The sequence below is a fragment of the Corythoichthys intestinalis genome, chromosome 5 (assembly GCF_030265065.1).
Source record: "Corythoichthys intestinalis isolate RoL2023-P3 chromosome 5, ASM3026506v1, whole genome shotgun sequence".
Lineage (NCBI taxonomy): Eukaryota > Metazoa > Chordata > Actinopteri > Syngnathiformes > Syngnathidae > Corythoichthys > Corythoichthys intestinalis.
In genome coordinates, this window is record NC_080399.1 from 40,993,607 (window position 1) to 41,020,264 (window position 26,658).

Sequence of the window (26,658 nt, forward strand, 5' to 3'; positions counted from 1 at the left end):
TAATAAAAGCTCACATTATTGATTCATGACCAAGTTGGAGATCAATACGTTCCGAGGGGGAAAGTCTTGAGTTTTACAATGTACAATTTAAGAAGATGCATTGAACTCTGCAGCAAAACATCGGAGAAGTACAAATCCTAACCCTTGCTAGACCAAACTCAAACTCCACGACCGTAGCCCGATTCTGGCCCATCAGACACGTCATAGAATAACGCTGACTATCATGGCCGACGTTTAGCCACATGTAATGTTTAGGACGCGTGACGACCACGATGCAGAAAGTCTCGTTCGTCTTGTCTTGCTGCATAGTGTGACGACTTACAGGCTCCTACGATTCATTGCTAAGTATTGACCAGTTGAGCCACTCCATGACTGGCTTATGTGGATGTTTGCCTGTTGTGACAGCATACCAGGACCCGCACTTGTTCGGGCACTGGGCATGTCCATAAACTGTCCCCCACCCACCTCTGTAGGTGTACGTGAAGACAGGGTGACAATATAAAATTTAAAAAATTCCATCGTCCCTTTATCTTCATAGTGAATGTGATACTGATGACAAATGCTTGCTATGAAAATTCTAGTACCCAAAAGACTACCTAAAAGACTAGTACAAAAATACAACAAATCATGCAATTTTCTGCAGGATTTCATGACATCATGTCATGCAATCTGACACTGTGTGCGTCAGGAACAAACAAGAAAATGGTGTAGTTAGAGTTGAGCTTTAGTAGTCACAGACAATTTTTGACTAAACACAGCAGAGGATTGGACAAAAATATTATGTCAATATTTTATTAATGTGTCTTTTGACAACCCAGCCCTCAGCACAAGAGTCACCATAACAATTGCTGATATTTTTTAAGGAGTTTTTACATAAAGTGGGGTAAATAAGTATTTTGTCAACCGCAAATTGTGTAAGTTCTCCCACTTGAAAATATTAGAGAGGCCTGTAATTGTCAACATGGGTACACCTCAACCATGAGAGACAGAATGTGGGGAAAAAAAAACAGAAAATCACATTGTTGGATTTTTAAAGAATTTATTTGTAAATCATGGTGGAAAATAAGTATTTGGTCAATACCAAAAGTTCATCTCAATACTTTGTTACGTACCCTTTGTTGGCAATAACAGAGGCCAAACGTTTTCTGTAACTCTTCACAAGATTTTCACACACTGTTGCTGGTATTTTGACCCATTCCTCCATGCAGATCTCCTCTAGAGCAGTGATGTTTTGAGGCTGTCGTTGGGCAACATGGACATTCAACTCCCTCCTCACCCCGTGGCGTCAAAATGATAACAAGAACGGTGAGCAAAAATCCAGGAACCACACGGCGGCACCTAGTGAATGACCTACAGAGAGCTGGGACCACAGTAACAAAGGCTACTTATCAGTAACACAATGCGCCGCCAGGGACTCAAATCCTGCACTGCCAGACGTGTCCCCCTGCTGAAGAAAGTACACATCCAGGCCCATCTGCGGTTCGCTAGAGAGCATTTGGATGATCCAAAAGAGGACTGGGAGAATGTGTCATGGTCAGATGAAACCAAAATAGAACTTTTTGGTAGAAACACAGGTTCTCGTGTTTGGAGGAAAAAGAATACTGAATTGCACCATACCCACTGTGAAGCATGGGGGTGGAAACATCATGCTTTGGGGCAGTTTTCCTGCAAAGGGACCAGGACAACTGCTCTGTGTAAAGGAAAGAATGAATGGGGCCATGTATCGAGAGATTTTGAGTGAAAATCTCCTTCCATCAGCAAGAGCATTGAAGATGAGACGTGGCTGGGTCTTTCAGCATGACAATGATCCCAAACACACAGCCAGGGCAACAAAGGACCGGCTTCGTAAGAAGCATTTCAAGGTCCTGGAGTGGCCTAGCCAGTCTCCAGATCTTAACCCCATAGAAAATCTGTGGAGGGAGTTGAAAGTCCGTGTTGCCCAATGACACCCCAAAACATCACTGCTCTAGAGGAGATCTGCATGGAGGAATGGGTCAAAATACCAGCAACAGTGTGTGAAAAGCTTGTGAAGAGTTACAGAAAACGTTTGGCATCCGTTATTGCCAACAAAGGGTACATAACAAAGTATTAAGATTAACTTTTGGTAATGACCAAACACTTATTTTCCACCATGATTTGCAAATAAATTCTTTAAAAATCAAACAATGTAATTTTCTGTAACCCCCCCCCCCCCCCCCCCCACACACACACATTCTGTCTCTCATGGTTGAGGTTTACTCATGTAGACAATTACAGGCCTCTCTAATATTTTCAAGTGGGAGATCTTGCACAATTAGTGGTTGACTAAATACTTATTTGCCCCACTGTACTTGGTCAAGAAATATGAATTTGGTATACAGTGCTGGCCAAAAGTATTGGCACACTTGCAATTCTGTCAGATAATGCTCAGTTTCTCCCAGAAAATGATTGCAATTCCAAATGCTTCTGTAGTAATATCTTCATTTATTTCGCTTGCAATGAAAAAACACAAGAGAATGCAAAAATTAAATCATTATCATTTTACACAAAACTCAAAATGGGGCGGACAAAAGTAGTGGCACCCTCAGCCTAATACTTGGTAGCACAACCTTTAGACAAAATAACTGCCAACAACCGCTTCTGGTATCTATCAATGAGATTCTTAGAATGCTCTGCTGGAATTTTACACCTTCGTCTTTGGCCAACTGCTCCAGGTCTCTGAGATTTGAAGGGTGCCTTCTCCAAACTGCAATTTTCAGATCTCTCCACAGGTGTTCTATGGGATTCAGGTCACCCCATGACCTCTGAGGGAGTCCCAGCTTTCTCACACTGGGCCCTACATTATGCTGCAAAATTTGCTGGTAGTCTTCATTTTCATGATGCCATGCACACGATCAAGCAGTCCAGTGCCAGAGACAGCAAAGCAACCCCAAAACATCACGGAACCGCCGCTAAGTTTGACTGCGGGGACCTTGTTCTTTTCTGGGGTGGCGTGGCTCAGTGGTAGTTGTCCCCCAACCAAGAGGTTGTGGGTTCAATTCTCTGCCCTGATGAACTCGCCTAAGTATCCTTGAGCAAGATACTGAACCCGACATTGCTCCTGGTGCTCCGTCACCAGTAGGTACATGGCAATGTAGTGTAAAGCGCTTTGAGCACCTTGAAAGGTGGAAAAGCGCTATACAGGTATAACACCATTCTTTGAAGGCCTCGTTTTTTCCCCCTGTAAACTCTATGTTGATGCCTTTTCCCAAAAAGCTCTACTTTTGTCTTATCTGACCAGAGAACATTCTTCCAAAATGTTTTTAGCTTTCTCGGGTAAGTTTTGGCAAACTCCAGCCTGGCTTTTTTATGTCTCTGGGTCAGAAGTGGAGTCTTCCTGGGTATCCTACCATAGAGTCCCTTTTCATTCAGATGCCAACAGATAGTACGGGTTGACAGTGTTGTACCCTCAGACTTAACATTCAGGTCTTTGGAGACGGAGTTGTAGCCTTGAGATTGCCCATGTTTCCTCACAATTTTGCTTCTCAAGTCCCCACACAGTTCTTTGCTCTTCTTTCTTTTTTCCATGCTCAATGTGGTACACACAAGGACACAGGACAGAAGTTGAGTCAACTTTAATCCATTTTAACTGGTTGCAAGTGTGATTTACTTATTGCCACCACTTGTTAAGTGTCACAGGTAAGTAACAGGTGCTATTAATTACACAAATTAGAGAAGCATCACATGATTCAAAGGGTGCCAATACTTTTGTCCGGCCCATTTTTGGAGTTTTGAGTGAAATGATAATGATTTAATTTTTTCCCCATTCTCTTTTGTGTTTTTCATTGCAAGCAAAATGAATGAAGATATTACTACCAAAGCATTTGTAATTGCAATCATTTGGGAGAAATCAAGCATTATCTGACAGAATTGCATGGGTGCCAATACTTTTGGCCAGCAGTGTAATTACCATTAATTTTCCAACCCTAAGCATTTGTCTGGTGTCACATAACTCTCGAGTCACATTAACTCTGCAATCCCAGACTGCTGAATTTGACCACCCAGCTTTAATATTGGGTTACTTTCCCATCTTGCGTTTGCCTGATTGGGTGGTTAAGCGGGAGGTCTGTGAAGTACCGACGTGTCTGAATTCTACCAGCTTTGCTGTGTTTCTGTTCAACTTTACTCAACTTGATTTATAAAGCCATTGCAAAGCAGCTCCAGCTGTATAGAAAGCATCCTATAATAACAACAATAATGACGATGCTCCTGCGTCGCAGCTTTACAATGCTGTAAATGTGAATCTCATCCACACAGAATCATTCTGTACAATTTGTTCCTGTTGCCATATGAGTATTGTGACACCTTTTTAAGGCACCTTGACAGGGTTGGCTCAGGCAGTGCATTTAACAAGTGCCGGTTGAGTCATCTAAAGCAGCTGCTGCTGTTGCTGTCCTCTAGATTGCAGGCATTGTGCTGTCCCAGATCCTGATCTCGCAGATCCGAGAAGAGATTACCTCCGTGTCGTGAGCACCAGCCAACAAAGTATGGAAAAGAAGAATGGGAAGGGAGTACAAAGGCAATTGCCGTACTCTTTTCCACTCAAAATGCACTCACGAGGCATTTTTGCTGTCCTTGTGTTATTTCTGTATCTTATTGTTCGTGTAACAACAGTTGTTGTGAACCATTTAATTGTAAAGTTAAGGACACAATATCGAATACTAAAATCAAAGTTAAATCTCATTTGCAAATTGAAGATGTCTTCTGTATCTGTAAGGTATTTGAAACGCTTTCACTAGATATTATTGGATTGGTGTACCTAATAAAGCATCATAAATCTGTGCATTACTGAATAAATCATACATTAATATGTTTTTTTTATCTTTTCTGTGGAAGAGATTTTTCTTTTTAACTGGCTGACATTAACTTTTGTTATCATGTCCTATTACAAATGGCAACACTTATCCTTCAGAGAGGTATTTGTGAAATCGGCCCATTTGGGACAAGGTTGGAAAAGAAACGTTTTTTTTTTTTTTTTTTTTTTTAAACAAAGGTCAACTCAAGATCACATCAGCTCATTGGCTACCATTTACAACAATAGATGTCCAATAACTTTGAATTAATTGCCAGTCCCTCCTAGTTCAAAGGGAGCAATCAGTTGAGGCCTGTACTGAGATGACACAAGAACCAGCAAATACTGCTGTTTTCTTTATGTACAGTGATACCTCAGCTCACAAACGCTTAAGCTCACGAACTTTTCGCCTCAAGAACATTAAATTCGCGAGCATATAGTCTCTGCTGACGAACTAGTTTCGGCGGACGAACCAAACCACGCGGTCGAACAGCGCCACGGTGGCCAGAAGTGATCATGAGGAGTTTGTAATTTCTACATGTCCACCAAGAGTCACAGCTAAGCTAGATAAACAGAAGTATTTAATAAAGCCAAGCATTTTTCTACTCCAGTACTTTTTTTCTTGTTCAAAAATGATTTGGTTGGACAGTTATGTTTAAAACTGATCATAATTATTACATTTGAAGCGCTTAAAACCATTTATTAATATATATATACATTATATATATATATATATATTTTATTTTTATTTTTTTAATCATACTTTGGGGAAAAGTGAGAAAAAAACATGCCTTAAATGTATCTCTTTCCAATGTTAAATCTGAGTAAATACATTGAGCACACACACACACACAAAAAAATTGGGGGGCGGGGTGCTCAACTTCGCGGTTTTTCACTATCGCGGCGGGTTCTGTTCCCCATTCACCGCGAAAAACGAGGGATCACTGTACACTGGTCGTTGTGAGTCATCCAAAGTCTTTCCAAACAGCTATTCAAGTCAATCTAGTGAAAATTTCTTAAAAAAAATATATATATTTTTATATATATATATATATATATATATATATATATATATATATATATATATATATATATTGTTTTTTTTAATATCGCAACATAATATCGCAAACCCCCAAAAAATCGCAGCAATAGTTTTTTCCAATATCGTTCAGGCCTAATATAAATGTATATTTTACCTGTGTACTTATATTAAATACAGAGCAGTGATTTGACATGGAATACATAAATGTAGAAAAGAAAAGAAATCAAGCCAAACTCATAGGCTGCTACCATTGAACTGGAAGCAACGGCAGTGATTATTCACTGCCTGCTCTCCCAGTTCAAATGGATTGGATGTCTATCTCCGTCAGTGCTATTTAAAAATGATCATTCACTGCCAGCCCTCCCAGTTTGACCTGCACAAAAATAAAACGAAACAATGTTTTTGTGGCTGTTTAATGATTAATAATAATTAATTTACATGGTGTCATGCATTAATGATGAACAACTGCATTCCATTCAGCAAGCTGGTACACATATGCATCAATGTCTTTTTGGTTTTGAGATGAATGCAGCAGAAAATTGAACATTTTTCAGCCACAAGGCAAAATGTCAACACACAGAGTTCCATGTGAAAAATGATTTAGGACGGGGAAAAAAAGTCTGCACCTTAAACAGTGTGTCCGAGGGTGCGCCGTGATCAAACGAGGCAACGCGAGAGGCCTGCACGTGGTGCCGCTTTCACGTTGAAATCTGCCTACTGAAGAGCCATCGCTCTCTGCATCAGACGATTGGTCAGCGGAGAGTTTGGCCTTGCTGCTTCACGCTCCACTACGAGACATCTATTGGAATTCACCACAGCAGCACATGTGAAGATGAACACAGATTCAGAAAAAATAGAAACTGACAAGACAATCAATAAAGTCAGGGTTTCACATATCCAGAATGAGTCATGATCAGTACGCACATAGAATGTCGGCAGATAACGCAAATAGGTCTGGACACCTCTGTCACAATCATATTTCTTTTATGTTATCATTGCATGTTATTCTGGCTGTCACACAGAAAAAAACAGCACACAGGAAGCAAAGCTGCATCTAGTGTGAAACTCCCCAAAGTGCGTTACCTTCCGAGTCTCTGGTGGTGCTTGCTCTCTGATTTCAAGGCCGCATGAATAAGCAGTTGCTGGAAGACGTCTCTCTGCAAACAACAGCGGGCAAAGCCATTAGTAAACAAAATAACTATTCCACACTACATATTTGCTTTCTACTGTTTGGAGTTAACACTGTATATACACTGTGGCACCTCTGGGACGTGAAGTCCATCAGCATCCATCACAGAGATTCATTATTCATGTGTGTGCACTGTGCACAACATTCTCACACTATCCAGTGCCATATATTCATTCACAGGCTGAAGAGCTACAGCTCTTAGGCTGGGCGTTCTTTACCTCTGGCCCACTTTCATAACAAACAGTGTTTTGTATTTTTACGCAAGAGACAACAGGACAAAATGAAACATGATTGAAATCGTGTTAAGCGAACTGCGTGGACGTTTCGGAATTTCTCCAGTTCTTACCTGTGCATCACTGCCCCCGATCTGCACCATGTTGTAGCGTAAAGGGTAAAGTAATTCTACGGCTTTATCGTAGTGTCTATCATTATATTCCATCAAGGCCTGACACATTGGCACCCCAATGGGTCCAGCCACTTTATGTTGATAATTGTCGCCTGGATTCCTGCGAAGAGAAGGAAACTTGATAAAGACATGGTGTTGACACTTCAGCAGTTATTTTACACAACCAAAGCTTTCAAATCTAACAAAACGTATAAAGCACAATGAATAGAATGTAAAACTCAGCCGTGCAAAAGCAGTAACAATTTCTCACTCATTGCCCATATGGCCTTAAAATGAGAGGCAGTTAGGCACGATACAAAAATTCTTAAAATGCTGCTGAGTAGTTTATCACACAGTCTGCTGGATAAATAATCTACGAGCCCATTTTGATGAGTGACACGTTGCTGTGCCAAAGGTCAGTAACAGTCCTGAAGTCAAACATTTGAATTTTACGGTCAATATGTTGCAACATGGCGGTTAACAATTTAGTAGCCTGCAGAAGTACTGCAGAGGCAAGAGAAGAAAAAGAATGGAGACATCTTAAAAGTCTGACCGGTGGATTTGAAAGTGAATAATGATTACTGCCTTTCACTCACCCTGACAAGGACTGACGTTTAGATTAGTTCCAATTCTGATCTATGTGAGCAACCAGGTAGAAGATGTCAAAAACATGTTCAGTTTACATAAAAGAATCCTAACGCATTCAATCCAAGCCATTCAATAGACTTTGCTCACTTGAAAACTGGAGAGTGTATTTTTAGCGCGAGAAAGCTTATGTTTACCATGTCATCTTTCACAAAATGAGGGCCGCACAATTATAGCTCTGATCTATTTTTAAAAATATATATATATTTTAAAAATACAACAAATAATTCGGGCGCAAAGCTCGCTCATCCTAGAGGGGCTTGGAGTAGAGCTGTTGCTTCTCTGCATTGAGAGGAGCCAGATGAGGTGGCTCGGGCATCTAATTTGTATGCCTCCCTGGTGGAGTGTTCCAGGCACGTTCTGCTGGGAGAAGGCCTCAGGGTGTGGGGAGATTTCTCCCGGCTGGTCTGGGAATCTGTAAGAGCTGGACACAGTCGCTGGGAGAAGGAAGTCCGGGATTCCCTGCTGAAGCTACTGCCCCTACGACCCAACCTCTGATAAGCTGTCCTTTTTGGCAAACGGTAAGCATGAAACAGTGGGATAGTGTCACATACAGTGTTAGACTTAAAAAAATAAATAAACCAATTTCAATTTAAGGTCAACGACAGGATATTGTAGTCTACAATGATTGGATTCAAGGTCGTTTGATTGATTAAATACAGTATAATGTGTAAACGTTAACACAGTTGATTGAATTGCACCAACAGGGTTTCTAGAGGTACCATCAAATCTCATGTAATGCTTTTTAATGCCACTTTAAAGTGCCTAAAACAGTAAAAAGCATGCTTATTTCATATTTCACGTGGTATTTTATGCTCCTGAATGAAATGGACCGCTTGGATGTGTGTGGAAGCGATCGATATATGTATTCAATTTTTTTGAATCCCGCCCCACTAAAATGAGTGACTTCCTAGATTGACGAAGAATGCAAAAGTGACGTCAGCAAGCTAATCATCTTCAATATACAGCCCCCCTCTCTGAAATCGGCCGATTTGACTGGCCGATCCAGCCCGCTCGGTCCTATTCGCGTGCCTGCCGAGAATGCGCTTTCCTCGGCTTGGCCATGAGCAGACACCCGCTCAGACGTCGGCCAGTTTGTCTTCCGAGAATGGGCTATTATCGGCATTCATCCCCAGCGACGGGCACTGGCAGCCCACCGTGGCCGCAGCTGAACGACGAGCCATAACTTGCTGGGCGATCAGTGAAGACAATCAACCCTGCCGCCGTGTGTGACATAAGTCGGGGTAGTTTTGTGTGATTTTTCATTTTCAAAAGGCGAGAATAAGCTGCTGGGTTGGGGTTAGCATGTCGGCTAGCTGTCACACCTCCTGTTTTGTTTACGCTCTTTCCTCAGTCTACGAAGCTGGGGCAGGGAAATGACTAAAGCCGGACTAACTCTGGTGGCATAAGATACCGTTCGGCAGAGGAAGAAGTCGGTAATTTTGATCATTATTCAGTAATTTTGCTCTGTCGTACTAAATAAATGCATTTTTAATATTTCATATTCCATTTATCACAAAGCTCTTATTTGTTATGACCATACCAAGTATTTAGCAATTGGGGAAAAAAATACTTCGATAAAAAGAATATCCTGTAAAAATATTGGAGTAGAGAGATTGAAACAATCGTGACATTTGCTGCTCTGTCATATTTTCCTCATTCTGAATTTTCCCCCTCAATGGGCTGAATTCTAAATCAGATGAAATCATGACCCTGCCGACGTCATCATCCAGCTGGGGACGCTAGAGCGCTATAATGACAGGCGGGTCTAAATGGCAGACTAAAAGAATAATTTCTCGTCATCTGCGCTATAGTCAATTCGTCTCAAAATATAACTCTAATTTACATAATAATGCTATTCAAGTTTGTATGCTGTCACAGGCACTTTTAACTAATCACACACACAAACTGTAAGTAGAGTTGTCTGGTAATGACTCTTTAACCAATATCCCCATATTATCCAACTACAAAAATCTGATACCGATATCAAACCAATATGCGGCCCTGGACTTAACATACTATGGCTAATTGAATTGTGATGCCCCAATGGATACTTTATCATGATAAATGTAACAACTTTAAGGTATTCCAATAAACATTCTGTGAAAAATAAGAACAACTGAAATGGTGGTAAAAAGTGCCTTCATTGCACCACTGTATTGTTAAAATCAAAATAGTGCAAAAATCAGGTTTTTGGATCAAGTGCAAAGTGCCAATAATCCACTGCCATATCACAAATGGCTCACACAGTGCTTCTGGCTCAAAATAACAACATAAGCACACAGCTTCAGAATAGTCAAGTATAGTAAAGTTTATAATTAATTAGTTTTTAAATCATTTATTGTTCATTTAATGTTTTGCACCATGAATGCAAACGGTTAGTTCACATAACAAATCCCAAGTATCTTAGTTTGAAGACAACTGATGGATGATAAGCATAACTGCTGTGTTAAGACATGACCAGCCCTTGTACAAAGGCTTCTACATTCACTTTGAAGGCATCATGCATATTAGCTATATTGACTTAATTGCAATGTAACATTGTATGTACACAAATATGCAATGCACTTAAGAGTTTAATGGGAAGAGTAGGTCAGCCTTTGGAATGGTTTATTTCTATTTCCAATATTCATTTTTTATAGTTACATATTTTATAATGTTATTTATATATTTTTTTGCATGTGAAGGACAGTATTTTAATTCCATTGCACCTGTACAATCACAAAGCTATTGGGAAACTAAATGCCAAATCCTATTACACTCATTTTACCATATAGATCGTAAATGAACGCGGCTTTCGCCTCATTTCCAAGATTCCACGAAGATGATTCCAAATTCCACGAGGCTCTCTTGGCTTATAAATCGCAGCTGTCTGACTAGCAGCATAGCTTTACTGCAAAGTACAGATTATGTAAAGTCACACCATTTAAACCAAAGTGACACGTAAATAAATGAAAAGCTTTAAATCATATCTTGACATCTTGCTCGATGACTAAAGCAGAGTGGAGAGCATCAATCTCTCACCTCCGAATTGACTTTCAATCTTTCAAGAGCTGCCACCCACTCGAACATCACCCCCATCGTTCCGTGCAATTCTTGCTGCTTATGTAACAGTGAAAGACATGACAATATAAAGACGTGGTAGTAGATAACAACTTTTTCGTGGGTTTTCTCCAGAATCAAATGGGAAACGACTGTTTGTGGTCAGGCTGCCTTAACACATTACAAGCACAAAGCCCCAAAGGGAAGCAATCGTTGGACTCGGCTTTGCAACTTGGACTGGTGCTCTCTATTCTGTCTGCACACGCCCCTCATCATACGCTCAACATTACTCCTGTCTCGGTTTTACATAAGGCCCCGGCAGATCTTATGTAAGGCAGATGGTGTTGAGGTGTGTGGCGGAGAGAGGAAGTGGTGCAGAAATTACTTAGCCAATTCCTGGAGGCCTTCCAGCAGACGCCGAGAAGCTCCCATCTCACTCGCTCCCAGGGATGTCATGAGGAAATGGAGGTCATTAAAAAGGGTCACGTGGTCATCGGTGTGAGGCAGCGTTACCTGGAGCAGCTCCCGGTAGCGCTCCTTTACAGACACACCTGACAGGTACACAGAATACTGAAAAATACTGTGCACTGAAATGCGTACAATGAAATGGTCAATTTCGAATAATGTTCTATTTTTGATTATACGAAAGAAAATTTAATGGTGTTTTTTCCAATCGATTAATCACTGTATATTAAAAACATCATAAATTGCAACCTTACAATAATGATGATGATAACCTAAAGCATAGACATCAGCAAACTTAGTACTAGAGCTCGACCGAGATGGGTTTTTCAGGACCGATACCGATTATTAGTAGTTAGAGGGGCCAATAACCGATTTTTGGAGTAGATATTTATTCACAGTAAAAGTGTACAAATTGGAGTTGTAAAACAGAATAATGCAAACACTGAACTTCATTGAAATGCCTAAAACATGTTTATTGAATCACACAAATAGAAAATAATAGCTTCAGATGTGCCTGATACATTTCAAGTTGAATAAAAGGTTAAATACATAGCTCTCAGAATTTTTTCCACAGGAAATACAATACAACAAAAATACAGGGAGCTCTCAGGCTCAGCAGCACCTCTTTTAAAGTTAAATAAACACCTAGATTATAGCTCCGTGAATTTTTCCACAATAAATAAAATGAAATTTAAATTTAACTGAAATAGTTTAACTTTGTTTTGACCTCAAACAAAAACAAAAAGTGCAGGAGTTCTCAGGCTCAGCATTATTTCTAGTCTTCTTTTCCTTTCGGCTTTTCCCTTCAGGGGTCACCACAGCGAATCAGTTGTCTCCATTTAACCCTGTCCTCTGCGTCCTCAACTCTCACACCAACTACCTTCACGTCCTCTTTAACTACATCCATAAACCTTCGCTTCGGCCATCCTCTAGACATCCTGCCTGGCATACAGAGATTCAGCATCCTTTTGCCAATATACTCACTATCTCTCCTCTGGACAAGCCCAAACCATCTCTGTATGGCCTCTCTGACTTTATCTCCAGAGCTGTCACTCTGATATGCTCATTCCTGATCCTATCCATACTGGTCACTCCCAAAGAGAGCCTCAGCATCTTCATCTTTGCTACCTGCAACTCTGCCTCCAGATCAGACAACATCGCTGGTCTCATTACAATGTTATAAACCTTTCCTTTCATTTTAGCTGAAACCCTTCTATCACACATTACACCTGACACTTTTCTGAACCTGTTTCAGCCTGCCTGCACAAGCTTCCTCACTTCTTTTCCACACCATCAGTGTTGTTAATAACGGCGTTATTATTTTTCTTACTAGTGAGCAAGGGTGAAAGTGGCTAGAATTTCTTGCAGGAACTCCCCGACGTGAAGGTCGGCACGGAGCTAGAATTTTTTTTTTTTTTTTTTTTGAGGGGGAGGGGTGTAAAACCTCCTAAAATTACTGAAATGCAAAGAAAACTGTTTTGGCGCAGTTATTTCTATAACACACACAAAAACTGATTTTCATTCAAAATTGTATGTTTTCAATGAGTTGCAAAATAAAAGTTAACAAAAACAGCAATAACCCGAACCTCTAGCTCCTAATTTTTATTTTCCCTCATTTCCTCACATACTAAATGCCAAATCTCAATTTTAACTACTTAAGAACACATGATGTATATTAAAATTGAAATCATTGTAAACATTTACTTTTGCTTTCTTTTTTTTTGTTTTAATAATAAAGATATAAGTAACATACATTCAGAAAAATACAAATGACTTATATTATGCAGAGTGAAATGGAATATATTTTGAAGATCGCGCAAACATTGACTTTTTTAAATCATAAGGAAATGAATAAGTAGCCTAACATAAATGAACAAATATAAGTCCAAAGTGCACATTGACAGCTAAGATGTTCTGAACCTCCCCATCAGAGTAAATAAAACTAAATATGATGAATAAGCCTCCTCAACTCTCTTCCTGCTCTTAAGTATTTGATCCTTTTTCTGTTGCATTGCCCTTTTTTTTGTCGCATCAATTCAACACTTTTTTTTTGTTTTGTTGCTGTTCCAGAAAACATGCACATTTGAACCAATCAGAGCTAACTATCTCTGCTGATCACGTCAGTATGTCAGCCAATTGCCGCATGCATTTGCGCATTGACGTGACTCATCATCGTCAGACTCTGATAACTGCAGCAGCTAGGGAAACCTCCACGCCGTCCGTGGAATAAAATAAATAATAAATATCGGTGGAAACGGATTACACCACACAAGCACTTTATTATGCTTGTTGTTAACACTTGTGTATGTAAATCTGATGTTGGTAGATTGTTTTTTTTCTTGGAGCTGAAATGCATGTGTGGCAGCTTAGCATTTAAAAATTATTATTATTTTTTTTTTTTACACATAACGTTTTGACAGTAGCCGTTATATTTTTTAAATCAAAGCACAGTGTACCGGAACAGCATTTCGTCCCTGAATCTTATACCGGAACTGCGTTCCTGCCCTGAATCTTATACAGGAACTGTGTTCCTGACCGTTCTGGCCCACTTTCACCCCTGGTAGTGAGTAATCTAATTAATTACTTGTCTCATCTTTGCAACGCCGATACCGTTACTGAGGATGTAAAGGCGTGCGTTACTATGCGTTACTACTTTGGTGGAATGACGTGGAATGACATGAGAAATGTCTGAGAGACAAGGAGAAAGCAGAGCGGGAGTGGGGAGGAGGAAAGGGAGTTGTGACGCTGTTGCAAACACGATGCTAGGTGGCTCCAATAATACCTAAATGCAGCCGATACCAACAGCCTACAAACTACGCCCACATGATGCTACGGTAGATATTATATGTATATAGAAACGGATGAGAAATTACTGACTCAGCGGCGTTAATAGACAGCCACCATCTTAAAGCAGTAGACTTCTCAGGAAGGCTCTGTTGTAGCTAACCTTCCTAAAGAACCTAACTAACTTTTTTTATATAAAATACTCCTAATTTGGCAAAATATTGACTTGAATCTATATTTAAAGGATGAAACAGTTTTAAAACTTTCACATGTCCAAAGTAGACAGAAGGGACCTCATGCAATAACGCGAGCAATTTTAACAACAGTGGATTCACAACAAACTTCACATAGTGTGACGGATGTTTTTTTTTTTTTTTTGGGAATGAAAAAATAAAAACAGTTCAATTAATATAAACATATTTGATGTGAAAGACATTATAGAATGGATCATGTAATAATGTGTAAAACATGAAAAGTAAAACCGGTTACTTTGCCAGGTAACTAATTACTCTTACATTGAGATAACATAGTTACTAACTTAAATACTTTTTGGGAGAAGCAATTTGTAACTGTAATTAATTACTTTTTTCAAGGAAGATTAACAAAACTGCTCGCCATTGCTCTGTTGAGCATAAATACTTAAACTCCTCAGTCTATCACCACTTAGTACACATTTAAAGAAATAAATAAAAAGAATGCTCAGAAATGTGATTCTGAAGGGCCTTTTAGATGAGAGCTTGTCAATTGTCATAATTGAGAAATTACAGTGATTTGAATTTTCGAGTCGTGAATGTGACCTGCCTGAAAAACAATGTCTGCTTCATTAAAGGTAAATTGAGGGTTCAAACTCTGAAATATAATTATCACAAACACTTGAAAATGAAGCTTGCTTACCCTCCATCTCTAATCTGGTCAGCAGTGAGCTGGCATCCACTATGTCCAACATGGATCCCGAGGTTTTACAACGTTTGAATAGCTTCAGAAGAAAAAAAATACATCCCGCTTGTTTTTGTTTTTTTCACCAGAAATGAAAAATAATTTGGTTAATAACACGCTGCAGCTTTTACACAATCGCATAAAAGAGAACGGGACATTTTCAGCATGCCATTAGTATGCATTTACATAACACAACCACTTAAGAATGGACAAGAAATATCCAACCTGAGAATCGAATATTTGCAGCGCAGCCTCATATTGCCCCTGCGGAAAAGGAGGCGACAAAGACAAATTGACGTCAGCCTTGAGATACGCATGCTTGATAAGATTGCACAGCACAGATGCATACACAAATTAATCTTGCAATATAATCAACTGTGGACTTCAAATTACCCTAGAGAAAACATATCACGAATACAAGTTGCAAAAACTACTTGGCTGCCAACTTTGCGCTTGACTGAAAAAACTCATTACCTTTTCAATGTAGTACAGTGCCCAGTGCCAATAGTTGTGACTGGCCAGCATATCAGATACCTGCAATTACATAACATTTTGTTGACAAGAACATTTGCCAACCTTGTTTCATTCACTGGACTCTGACTCGAGTAGAAAAGGAAAAGCTTTCTTTTATAATTTATATTATTATTTTATTCTTCAACGCAACATGTTACATTTCGTACCTGCCAGTCTTTCTCCTTCCCTTCCATGAACTTCAAGCCTTTGTCCACTTTCGCTGTCATTTCATAGACATGGGCTACTGAATGGACAGCCCAAGCGTCATCGGGAACCAGTGTAAGACCCTGTACAAGAATGCGATCATGAAAATGACAGAAAAAAAGCGTTGTGTTTTACAATTTAGGGGACTAAGACCTTTAAACGTAAAATTCGCAAGTTGATACGGTGTGCAATTTGATGAAAAACTGGCTGAACGTAAGATGACACACATTTAAAGCAGGATGGCTGCCGCAAGCCATTATAAGATTCAATCCTAGTTCAAATGAAATGGCCATCTATCGCCGTTAATAGCACTGACACTATATTCCAACCACAGGAACAGATTGAAATCTTGTAAACTCTATCTTTAAGAGGTACCTAAAACTGCCCATAGTGTTAATAAAAGTTGTATGGTGGAAGCAGTTTGACCCTGAAATGGATTACTTCCATTTTCATTATTTCTGATGGGAAAACTTTTCAATCAGCGTCCTGGAACAGACTGTGTTCAACCTTCCACAGTACTTGGTATGCATTATTTAACGAACAGGATTGGGGCTCCATGAGTGGCTCATTAATGGACATCAAAAATAAATTCATTGTGAATCAAACAGAGATGCAGTCTGCATTGTAAATGAGCTAAATTAAAGAAGAAACCTCCACTCACCTCCATTGCTACTTTCTCAGCCTGGTCATAAAATCTCGTCTCAAGAAGACCAAAAGAATACATTCCTTTCATATAGCTGAGAATAGACCGTGAATGAAAAGTTACATTACGGTATATGATTTTCAATTTAGCACTTTTATCAAGCAACCAGTGTAAATCCATGTAATCTGCACCTGGACAAGGGCATGTGAGGCTTCCAATAGGGCAGCACTCGCGCAACTGAATCCCTCATCTGGGTTTGGGCTCCCATGTAAAAATAACTGTCATGGGCAAACTTGAGCGCAAGCAAGTCTGTGGGATGATCAACCAGGATATCTTCCCAAACATCACTGGCTTTGGGGAAATTCCTACAAGAAACAAGTCAGTCAAGGGCAGGAACAGTGTTGCTGTTGATATCAGCAAAATACCTTGGAGGTTCAATTCTAATCTGAAGGCGATGGACGTCTAATTCATTTGGACTGGGAGAGCTAGCAATGAATTCCAGCCCTGGCAATCCAATTGGTAGGACGTCTATCGCCGTCTATAACACAGCCATTTCAAGCTCACCCATGCGAGAATAATTCCATGGCCTTAACATGGAGCCTCTCTCTTGTGGTGAGGTTTTGACTGGCGGCCATCTCCACAGTTCTCTTCACGGCGCTCGCCAGACGTTGGTCCAGGCGGAGGGAAGTTGCAGTTCCCACCAGCTCCAAGCCCGTGCTCAGCACATGACCCATCACTGCAGAGACAGTCTTTAAATCAGTCGCAGCTTTTTAGACTTTCTCACTGCGCACAAAAGGCTCTACAGTAAATGTCCAAACAAGGTCTCTTGCTTCTGCTGCATTCTTTATTGTTGGTATGATTCTTTATGGATTCTATCATTTCTTAAAATATTAATAAAGGTTGCTAGATTAAGAAACAAAGTTCAAAACAAATAAAAAAACTAAACAAAATCTAAGATTTTCATGAAGTAACACTGCTCTGAAAAATCAAAGTTTCAACTTTGAACAAGTCTGCAATGAGGTAACATCTCTCCTTTTTTCAATATGTATGTTATTTCAAACAAGCTTTTACCATTTCGCAGCTTATTCAGCTTATGCAAGTTTGAGCAATGACCTGAGGTGAGGTTGGCAAGTTTGAGCTGAGGTGAGGTTGGGGAGCATGCGTGGTGCCCCTACAGTAAATGCCAGGGGTTGCCACACTCAACCAGCCATAGCTGACATTCGCACTCATTTAAGGATTCAGGTACCTCAATATTTAATTGGTGTTCACTAATGTTACAAGCAGAGGTAGTAACTAAGCCTGTCGCAATATGCAATAATTTTATTTATCGCACGATAAATAAAAATGAAGGCGGTAATTTTTCCGATGCGATTTATCGCCTCTCGTGCATGTGCGTGCGCGCGTGCGGCAGACGTGCTGTTAAAAGTTCGGATTCCTTGTTACAAACAGCGCAAAATGCATCTTCGTTCCAGTTCCGGCAAAAAATAGCGCCGGACCCAATCGTTCCCATTATATCCTATTGTTTAACGTATACCGGCCGCGTCAGTGCTCCGGATTGACTGCGGACCATCTCCGGCCCGCCGGTGTTGTTGACGTGTGGGCGCTCCCGTCAGGGATGACATTTCACGCGGGGTGGCTATTTTTCGGCACAACGCCGGATATTTACAACGAAGTCCGCCAAAACATTGTCACCGACTTGGCTGCTACGAACAACCTCACTTTGACAACGGACAGCTGAATGGAAATGATGAACATTGAGTGGCAAATTAGAAGCGCTGTGCAACAAACTCGTCCTGTTTATGAAAGTCGATTGTCATATGCTGGTGTTGCGCAGTAATGAGCAGATGTGACTACAGCTGCGTTTGCTAGCTTTTTTAATGCGCGCACACACTAGATATCATGAAATGGCAAACTAGTAGTGCTACGTCCCATGCCATTGGCTACGTGAGCCCAGAGTGATTATGGGACACGTAGTCCATATACTACATCAATTCTAACCTGTCATGACTGAATGGAAGTTAAGAAGGCCAAATCAATCCTTACCAGTGACTACAGATAATGTTGCAAATATTGTTAATTCAGTATGTGACACAGATGGATTCGGACCACAAATAAGATGTCTTGCTCATGTAGTAAACCTAGCTGCTAAGAGAGCTGTAGCAATCAACAGTGTGCCCCGCCTCACTTTACAAAAAGTAAAGATTGTTCTCAGCACTTTTATACAAATTTTTTTCAGATCAGTAAGAAGTAAGCACATAAATATTATGCACTAAAATGCATGTTTATATGATGGCAATTTAATTTTTGCTCGTTAGCAAAAAAAAAAAAAAAAAAAACCCGAAACAGTAACAGTTCGTCAGTGTCAGTGTCAGAAAACAGTTTTTTTCAGAGCATTAAATGTATTGAATCGAATCGAAAATCGTGTCCCCCGTATCGCAAATTGTACTGATTCGTTGTATCCCTATGGAACACTATTGCAGAAGCTATGAGGGGAAAAGTTTTCATTTGCCTAAATGCTTAAGTTATTAAGTGCATTTTTTTTTTCTTGAAAAACACATTTTATTTATTCTGTGTTTCTGTGCGGTATTAATATTGTTGTCTTTTACTTAAGAGGCATGGTCTATTGTTTTTAGTTGTGATTTCTTAAAAAGTATTTTTGAATTTAAGAGGTAATATTTATCGCGGTTAAATGGGTGTACTTGATCTATTAAAATATACTGTATTCTTACTGTGTTATTGTAAATAGGTTTTAAAAAATTGGGGGGGGCGCAATAATATCACATATCGCAATAATTTATGAGATAAATTATCGCACACTAAAATTTGTTATCGCAACAGGCCTGGTAGTAACGCATTACATGTACTCAGTTACATTTACTTGAGTAACTTTTTGAGAAATACAGTATGTACTTCTGAGAGTAGTTTTATTATGCCATACTTTTTACTTTTACTTGAGTAGATTTGTGAGGAAAAATCGCTACTCTTACTCCGCTACTTTAGGCTACACAAGAGTCGTTACATTTTTCCCCTTTATTCCACATTTTAGATGATATAATTTTTCTTTTGCCAGCGATGCCAAGAGTAGCTCACCAATGAGACGTCGTAACAATACCCACAAGACTCCATTATACCCAGTGTCATTAATCTTACTTTAAAATAGTAATTAATTAGAGTTACAAATTACTTCTCCCAAAAACTAATTGAGTTAGTAACTCAGTTACCTAAATGTAAGAGTAATTAGTTACTTGGCAAAGTAACCGGTGCTACTTTTTTTTTCATTTAGTCCCAAAAATGTTTAATTAAAAAAATATATATAGGTCACACTATGTGAAGTTCAAAGGGGTTTTTTGGCAAAATGGGCCTTAGCCCAATTCTCTACCACAAACTTAACTAGACACAGGGGTATTGCGGATATTGCGATAACCAGATAGTAACCTTTGCTATGTTTGGAAGTCATTTAATGTTGTGAATCAACCGTTAAAATTGTTAAAATTGCTCCCGTTATTGCATTAGTTCCCTCCTGTCTACTTTCGACATGTGAACGTTTTAAAACCGTTTCATCATTTAAAGATAGATTCAAGTCAAGATTTTGCCAATTTAGGAGTATTTTAGATAAAAAGTTACTTACGTAAGTTCGCAAGGAAGGTTCTCTACAACAGAGCCTTCCTGAGAAGTCTACTGCTTTAAGATGGGGGCTGTTTACTAAAGCCAGCAAGTCTATCATTTCGCATCTAGTTCTCGATACATGTGATATCTATTGTAGCATCATGTGGGCGTAGTTTGTAGGCTATCGCAAGGCCATGGACTATCGGCTAGAGTCAGGTATTATTGGAGCCACCTAGCATCGCGTTTGCAACAACGTCACAACTTCCTTTCCTCCTCCCCACTCCCGCTTTGCTTTCCCCGTGAGTCCGTGTCTCACTTTTCTCGCGTCATTCAATCAATGTAGTAACGCATGCCTTTACATATTCAGTAGAGGTGAGAACCTTGGGGCACCTAACGATTCGATTACGATTACAATTCAGAGGCTACAATTCGATTGTAAATCTATTATTTATGCACCTCCCAGCTACTAGCTGCTTTTAATGTTTTGTACATTAGTTCCAAAATTGTTCAAAAATCCTCTCAGGCTAAAGCAAACGACTATTTCAGTATCAAGTTAACAGTTAAAAACAGTAAATAAAATACTCAAGTCCCCATTCTGTATCAGCAGCTTTAAACTACATTAATTTAATGTTGTGGATCGACCGTTAAAGTTGTTAAAATTGCTCCCGTTATTCCATAATTTCCCTTCTGTCTACTTTCGACATGTGAAAGTTTTAACACTGTTTCATCATTTAAAGATAGATTCAAGTCAAGATTTTGCAGATTTAGGAGTATTTTAGATAAAGAGTTAATTTGGTTCGCTACAACAGAGCCTTCTAGGGAAGTCTGCTGCTTTAAAGGGTATGACAACACCTGGGGAAATGCTAATATTCCATCATTTATCCATAAACACATGCCTTTTGGATTCATATCAGGCCACTTCGTGTAATTACACACATCGTAACACCAAGAAAATTATAAAAATTTGGATCGATTGTCAAGCTAAAAGGACCCGCCCACGAGATCCCGGAAATCTAGCATATTGTGTGCGGGACGTCACTACAAGGAAACAATCAGCTCAGTGCTTAGTACTGAATGGCGGCGATGATAGCGGACAGTTTTGTTTCTAGTTGCAGCGATGAATCCGACGTAACGAACATTCTTCTAATGGTGATGAGGAGAGTTATGAACCTTTCTTTGGTGTTTTGGGTTATCAATTTGAGCCCAAACGAAAGCCAATGCAGCCTAATGAAAGGATCATTGAGAGGAGCAATCACACTGATGAAACACCGGCAAAATCGTGTGGGAAACACCAAATGGTTTGTTTTGCATTTCTTTTTATGAAGCTGATACACCATGACCGCAAAATAATGTAATGTATAGAATAATTATCATTTATTGTGCTATCATAGGTTTTCGCTCTGCCAACAGACACAAATATGAATGGGATTCGAGGATTTGTTCTATATATTTTACGAGCAATAATTTATACATGTGTCCAGTCCTATATCCAATGCGTGATATGTTTTTATTATAAAAGAGTACTCACGCTGGCCATTTCGAACTTGCCTGCTCCGCTCCTTTGGTTAGCCTGGGGTGGTCTCATCAGAGCCAGTCGTCCTCTTTCTTAAAATCTCGGGACATTTAGGTGGCTGCGCATGTTTGGTGGCTGCTTTCATCAGCAATTTCTTAGCAAAACCTGATTTCATTTGTCCATAGTTCGAATAGCTTTCAGGTGTAAAATGCGCACCACACAAAACCGTGCCGGAGGCTGGGTCTGCAAAATTAGCCCTCTTAGCACGGAAGAACTTTACTCATTGTCTGCATAGTCCAGCTCTTTTTCTCGCGTTTGGGAACTCACGGGTACTACATTGCGACAAATGGCTATTTGTAGACCACATAGCATGACAGGTTTGAACCATTTTAGCCATTTTTTGATAAAACACGAACGCAACTCTCTCTTCGATAAACAATGATTGCACCTGCCTCGACCTTTCGTTTCCTTGTTATGACGTCTCCGCCCCATTCGGCTGTTTCCAGAATACTTTCGGAAACGTTCGTAATTTTCGATCTATTTTCGATAATTGCTCATGAATGCGATTTATTTTGTTTGTTAACTTAATTAAAATTTGTTATCTTGCCACATAACGGTTCTATTTATATCTCGCAGCCCCTTAGTGTTTTAATACCCTTTAAGATGGCGGCTGTTTAGTCAGGCCGACAAGTCTGTCATTTTGCATCTAGTTCTCTATACATGTTCTAATGCCGCCGTCTGTCATTTCGCATCTAGTTCTACATATACTGTATGTGATATCTACCGTAGCATTATGTGGCCGTATGTTTGTAGCAACTAGCAACTGGGCGTTGTTTGTAGCGGCTGTCGGCCGCAGTCAGGTATTATTGTTTTTTTTTTTTATCTAGCAGCATGAATTGAACATGATATCTACTCTCTGTCCGCTCCTCATTGCGTCCCGAAGACCGCGCTGTGTTTTAGTTCCGCTTTACCTGGTATAATTCAATAATCAGAGTTTGGATGTTTGTGAATCTTTCTCGAATCTTCCGCGGCCGAATCGCGAATACTCTAAGAATCGAAAATTTCGCATGCCTTTAATCCTCAGGAATGGCAATGGCGTTGCAAAGATGAGAAAAGTAATTAATTAAATTAGTCACAAGTGAAAAAAATAACGCCGTTATTAACAACACTGATTTTACCAATCAGATGAAAGCTTGCCGTTCTATGATGACTCCAGCCTGTTCAATCACGCGGCATTTTTAAAGCACCGTAAAAATGAAGAATTTGACATATTTGCCCTTAACATGACTCGAAAGCGCGGATTTTACCATCCCTCCCAGCCTTCTTTAGCACTGATTGACCACGGAAAACCAGAGATCAGATCCTTTTAATTTCATAATAGAAACTATGGAGGAACTATTCACCATTCAAACTAGGAACTATTTTCTCCACTAGAGGGCACTCATACTCTTTGGATGAATAATGTTTTATTTGTGTCACTTTTTTACTCTTGCCAGGATTCAATGTTTTTTTTCTTTTTTTTTTTTTTTTTTTTTAGTTTCTTTGACTTAGTGTGGTTATGTATTGGGCTATTGTACAGTATCATTGTAACAGCAGTTCATATAGATAACTTTGTGCTGAGAAAAAAAAATCAAACAAATTTGTAAGCAGTTACTCGCAATGTTAGTCATTATTTGAGTATTATTTTCACCAAATACTTTTTTACTTGTACCTGAGTACATTTTTTTTTATACTACTTTTACCTGAATAATATTATTTTTGAAGTAACGCTACTCTTACTTGAGTATATTTTTTGGGTACTCTACCCACCTCTGGTTACAAGTAACATGCCCCAATTTCAACTCAGGAACTTTTTCTTGGTTTGTTTTAGGTTTAATCATCATGCATACCGAACACAGAGTGCAATAACTTACATTATAACATATTTCACTGCAACATCAGCAAAAGATCTTTGGGAAAAGGAAAGTTTTTACATATTTAAGGAGTTTTTGTTGGCATATGAATATAATATGTCTGCACAGACCTAAAGAAAAAACATGACATTGTGTCACCACCACCACACTGGTATGATATTGTGCCAGTGAAATTCAAAATGACATGGACAACTGTGTTATTGGCTTACCCAAACAAAACATTTTCTTTGATTTATATTGGGTTTGACTTTGGTTTTCAATTGGAAATAAAGTTCTTGATGCCTCTTGTTTTTTTAAGAAGTCTGACAAGTTGCTGCTTGTTATGAAGTTGATTTGAGTTTGCACTCATCAGCCAGCAGTCAAATCTCAATTTAAAGAATAAAAAAAAATCTGAAGGGTTGCTTATTTTATGCTAAAATGTTTGAATAGAATGCATCTTGTTACCAAAATCCGGATCAGCTGCCTTGATGGCTGTTATGCATCCTTCAATTCCACCAACACTGTCAATGTTGCGCCACTTCACATACTGGTAAGAAAAAAAATATTGGCAACATGAAAACAATGAGTAAATTTCTAACTTCTCCTATCTAAGACAAGTGTGAAAATGAGTTCACTTCTATCCTTTGCACATTGTTATCAGACAGTAGATTATCTACCTGGGTGAGAATAGCATCATAAAGTTTGCAAGCCTCATTACTGCTGGTGGACAATGGAAGACCTTCCGCTCTCCAAGCCTGGGGGGGGGGGGAAAGTGCCTTGTCAGTTCAGTTCCAGTCAATAAAATGAACCCAAGTGCAAGTTTTTAATGCAGGGCACAGTGAGCAAACCTTTTGGAATTTTAGTGTATCTAGCGGCGCAACACTAGGCAATGAGCTAATTATATCAGAGGTAACTTTGACTTTCCCTTTGTATATATAAGATAGAGCTGCAACTAACGATTATTGTCATAATCAATTAATAGAAGGATTAATTAAATGATTTATTAATTCATCTGATTAATGTAACTTTTTTCAATTACCTCAACAATTTACTTTGAAGTTGTTTTAGGCATGTTGTAAGTAACAATGAAGACAAAATGAATAACTATTTCCTTCAAAACTATTTTTTACAGCTTCCTGACTTAACTAAAGTCTGTCTATATATCGATTATGAAATTCGTTGGCAACTAATTTACTCGATTTAATGAATTAGTTGCTGCAGCCTTATTGAAAAGCTAGTTTAGACAGTAAGATGTCCAAAAACAGGCAAAAATGTGAATTATTTTCTAAAGTTAAAAGCAGATTTTTGTACATGTCCTACTATGATTCAACAAAAATATAATGAAGAAATCTGATAATATTTACAGCTGAGAAGTTATATGTGTGTTATAATTCCAAGAATTTAGACAAGTTTAAGGTGAAGAAGGTCCTAAATGATTAATTGGTTTTCAAAATAGGTGTCGATTAATCGATTAATTGATGCACCTCTAATATAAGACTTCATTTACTTGTCTATATCTGGAAATCAGCATTTCCAAGGTAGTGCACTATATATACACATATACACACATATATATATATACACATGTATAAACATATATATATATATACATATAAATACATACACATATATATATATACATATATACATATATACAGTATGTATACAGTGGGGAGAACAAGTATTTGATACACTCACAATGGGAAAGCCCATTGGCAGTGTATCAAATACTTGTTCTCCCCACTGTGTGTATATATATATATATATATTTTTTTTATAATTTTTTTTTTTTAAACTTTTTTTCCCCCAAGTTTTATAAAAGCAAAGTTTCTTTGTCTAAACTGGCAAATGTAACTTCAAGGATCACCCCATTAATCAATGCAAAGTACTGGAATGGAAATGAATAAAAAGGAGACAAAGTAAATGCATCTTATTTAGCCATTCATATATACAGTACTGCATATACTAATATATATTTTGAGAAAGGCAAAACAACAATGCAATTTTAAAATCTTACATATCGGAATTTATTCCCACTTCTGTAAATAATCGCGCAAAATTAAGGGTTAGAGGGTATTTTCTTTTTTAATTACAATTTGTGTGTGAACTGGATTACATAACTTGCTTCAAATTTAAGACAAACCAAGATTTGACAAACTTAATATTTTCTGATGATTGAACCTGCTTGACTTCAGTCTTTCGACTTTTTAACTTTAACTTCCGGCAAGTGTATTCATTTGTGTTTTGTTGTGTGATAAATCGTAGGCAGTATTTTAAAAACAAATCTACAAATAAATGTTCTTCGATTTTTTTTGTGAGTTGTGTAAACTGCCGATGGAATGGGGCGCCACGTACGTCGATTAAAGCACCGATTGTTTCATTTGTAGCTCGTTCCAAAAGTTGCTCTTTTCCAACACTCACCTCACAATCCCTGTAGCTCAATGCATCCATTTTGAGGGTAGTGCCCTGCTGCAGCAAAGTTGTCACAAGACTTCTCGAGTCTTGGGATTCACTCAACGCATAAGGTACAGTCAAGTTAGACGACGACACTCACCGGAAATGCTACCGGAAGCCTATCCTTTCAAACTAAGAGCATAAATAAAAATAGCCAAATAAATTACAGTCTGTTTGCAGCCCGCGAGATGAATCAAGTTAAGATGCTCTCAATTTATGTCATACCATTTAAAAACTGCTTCTGTGGCCCTTTTGCGAAATCAACGACTAGAGCTCAAAGACTGTCATTATTTTGATCACGTCCCCCAGGGGCGTTAAAGGGGGGTGGGGGGGTCAGTGTCCACCCACGGACACGCTCTGCCCACCCAAAGAAAACTGGATGTAGTACTAACAGCAGCCTGGGCACCACGTATGGTATGCCATTCATATAGTAATGATGTGTTCTAAGTTTTAACCTCTGCGTTGTTACCTCCTCGTTCACCTTAAAAAAAAAAAAAAAAAAAAAAAAAAAAAAAAATGATATTTGATTTTGTTC

The 26,658-nt window shown here is 38.9% G+C and overlaps 2 protein-coding genes across 5 annotated transcripts in view; one reads left to right on the top strand and one right to left on the bottom strand.

Annotated features, from left to right (window-relative positions):
* The window catches only part of tspan33b (tetraspanin 33b), a 38,021-nt gene extending 33,215 nt beyond the window's left edge, over positions 1-4,806 (top strand). For all 4 annotated transcript variants that reach the window (XM_057836855.1, XM_057836852.1, XM_057836853.1 and 1 more), the window contains exon 8: positions 4,420-4,806. In XM_057836855.1, coding sequence (XP_057692838.1) covers positions 4,420-4,488 — 69 coding nt within the window. In that variant the 3' untranslated portion in view covers positions 4,489-4,806. The remainder of the gene's footprint in view (positions 1-4,419) is intronic.
* A 1,458-nt stretch (positions 4,807-6,264) lies between these two features.
* On the bottom strand, positions 6,265-26,235 carry ttc38 (tetratricopeptide repeat domain 38). Its single transcript, XM_057835691.1, has 14 exons — positions 26,091-26,235; positions 24,347-24,424; positions 24,135-24,216; positions 17,223-17,394; positions 16,850-17,023; positions 16,677-16,752; positions 15,979-16,098; positions 15,773-15,832; positions 15,524-15,562; positions 15,257-15,338; positions 11,499-11,664; positions 7,388-7,547; positions 6,936-7,009; positions 6,265-6,651 (listed from the first exon to the last, which is right to left on the bottom strand). The coding sequence occupies exons 1-14, from the start codon at positions 26,118-26,120 to the stop codon at positions 6,567-6,569; spliced, it is 1,398 nt and encodes a 465-aa protein (XP_057691674.1). The 5' UTR covers positions 26,121-26,235; the 3' UTR covers positions 6,265-6,566.
* Positions 26,236-26,658: the final 423 nt, after the last annotated feature.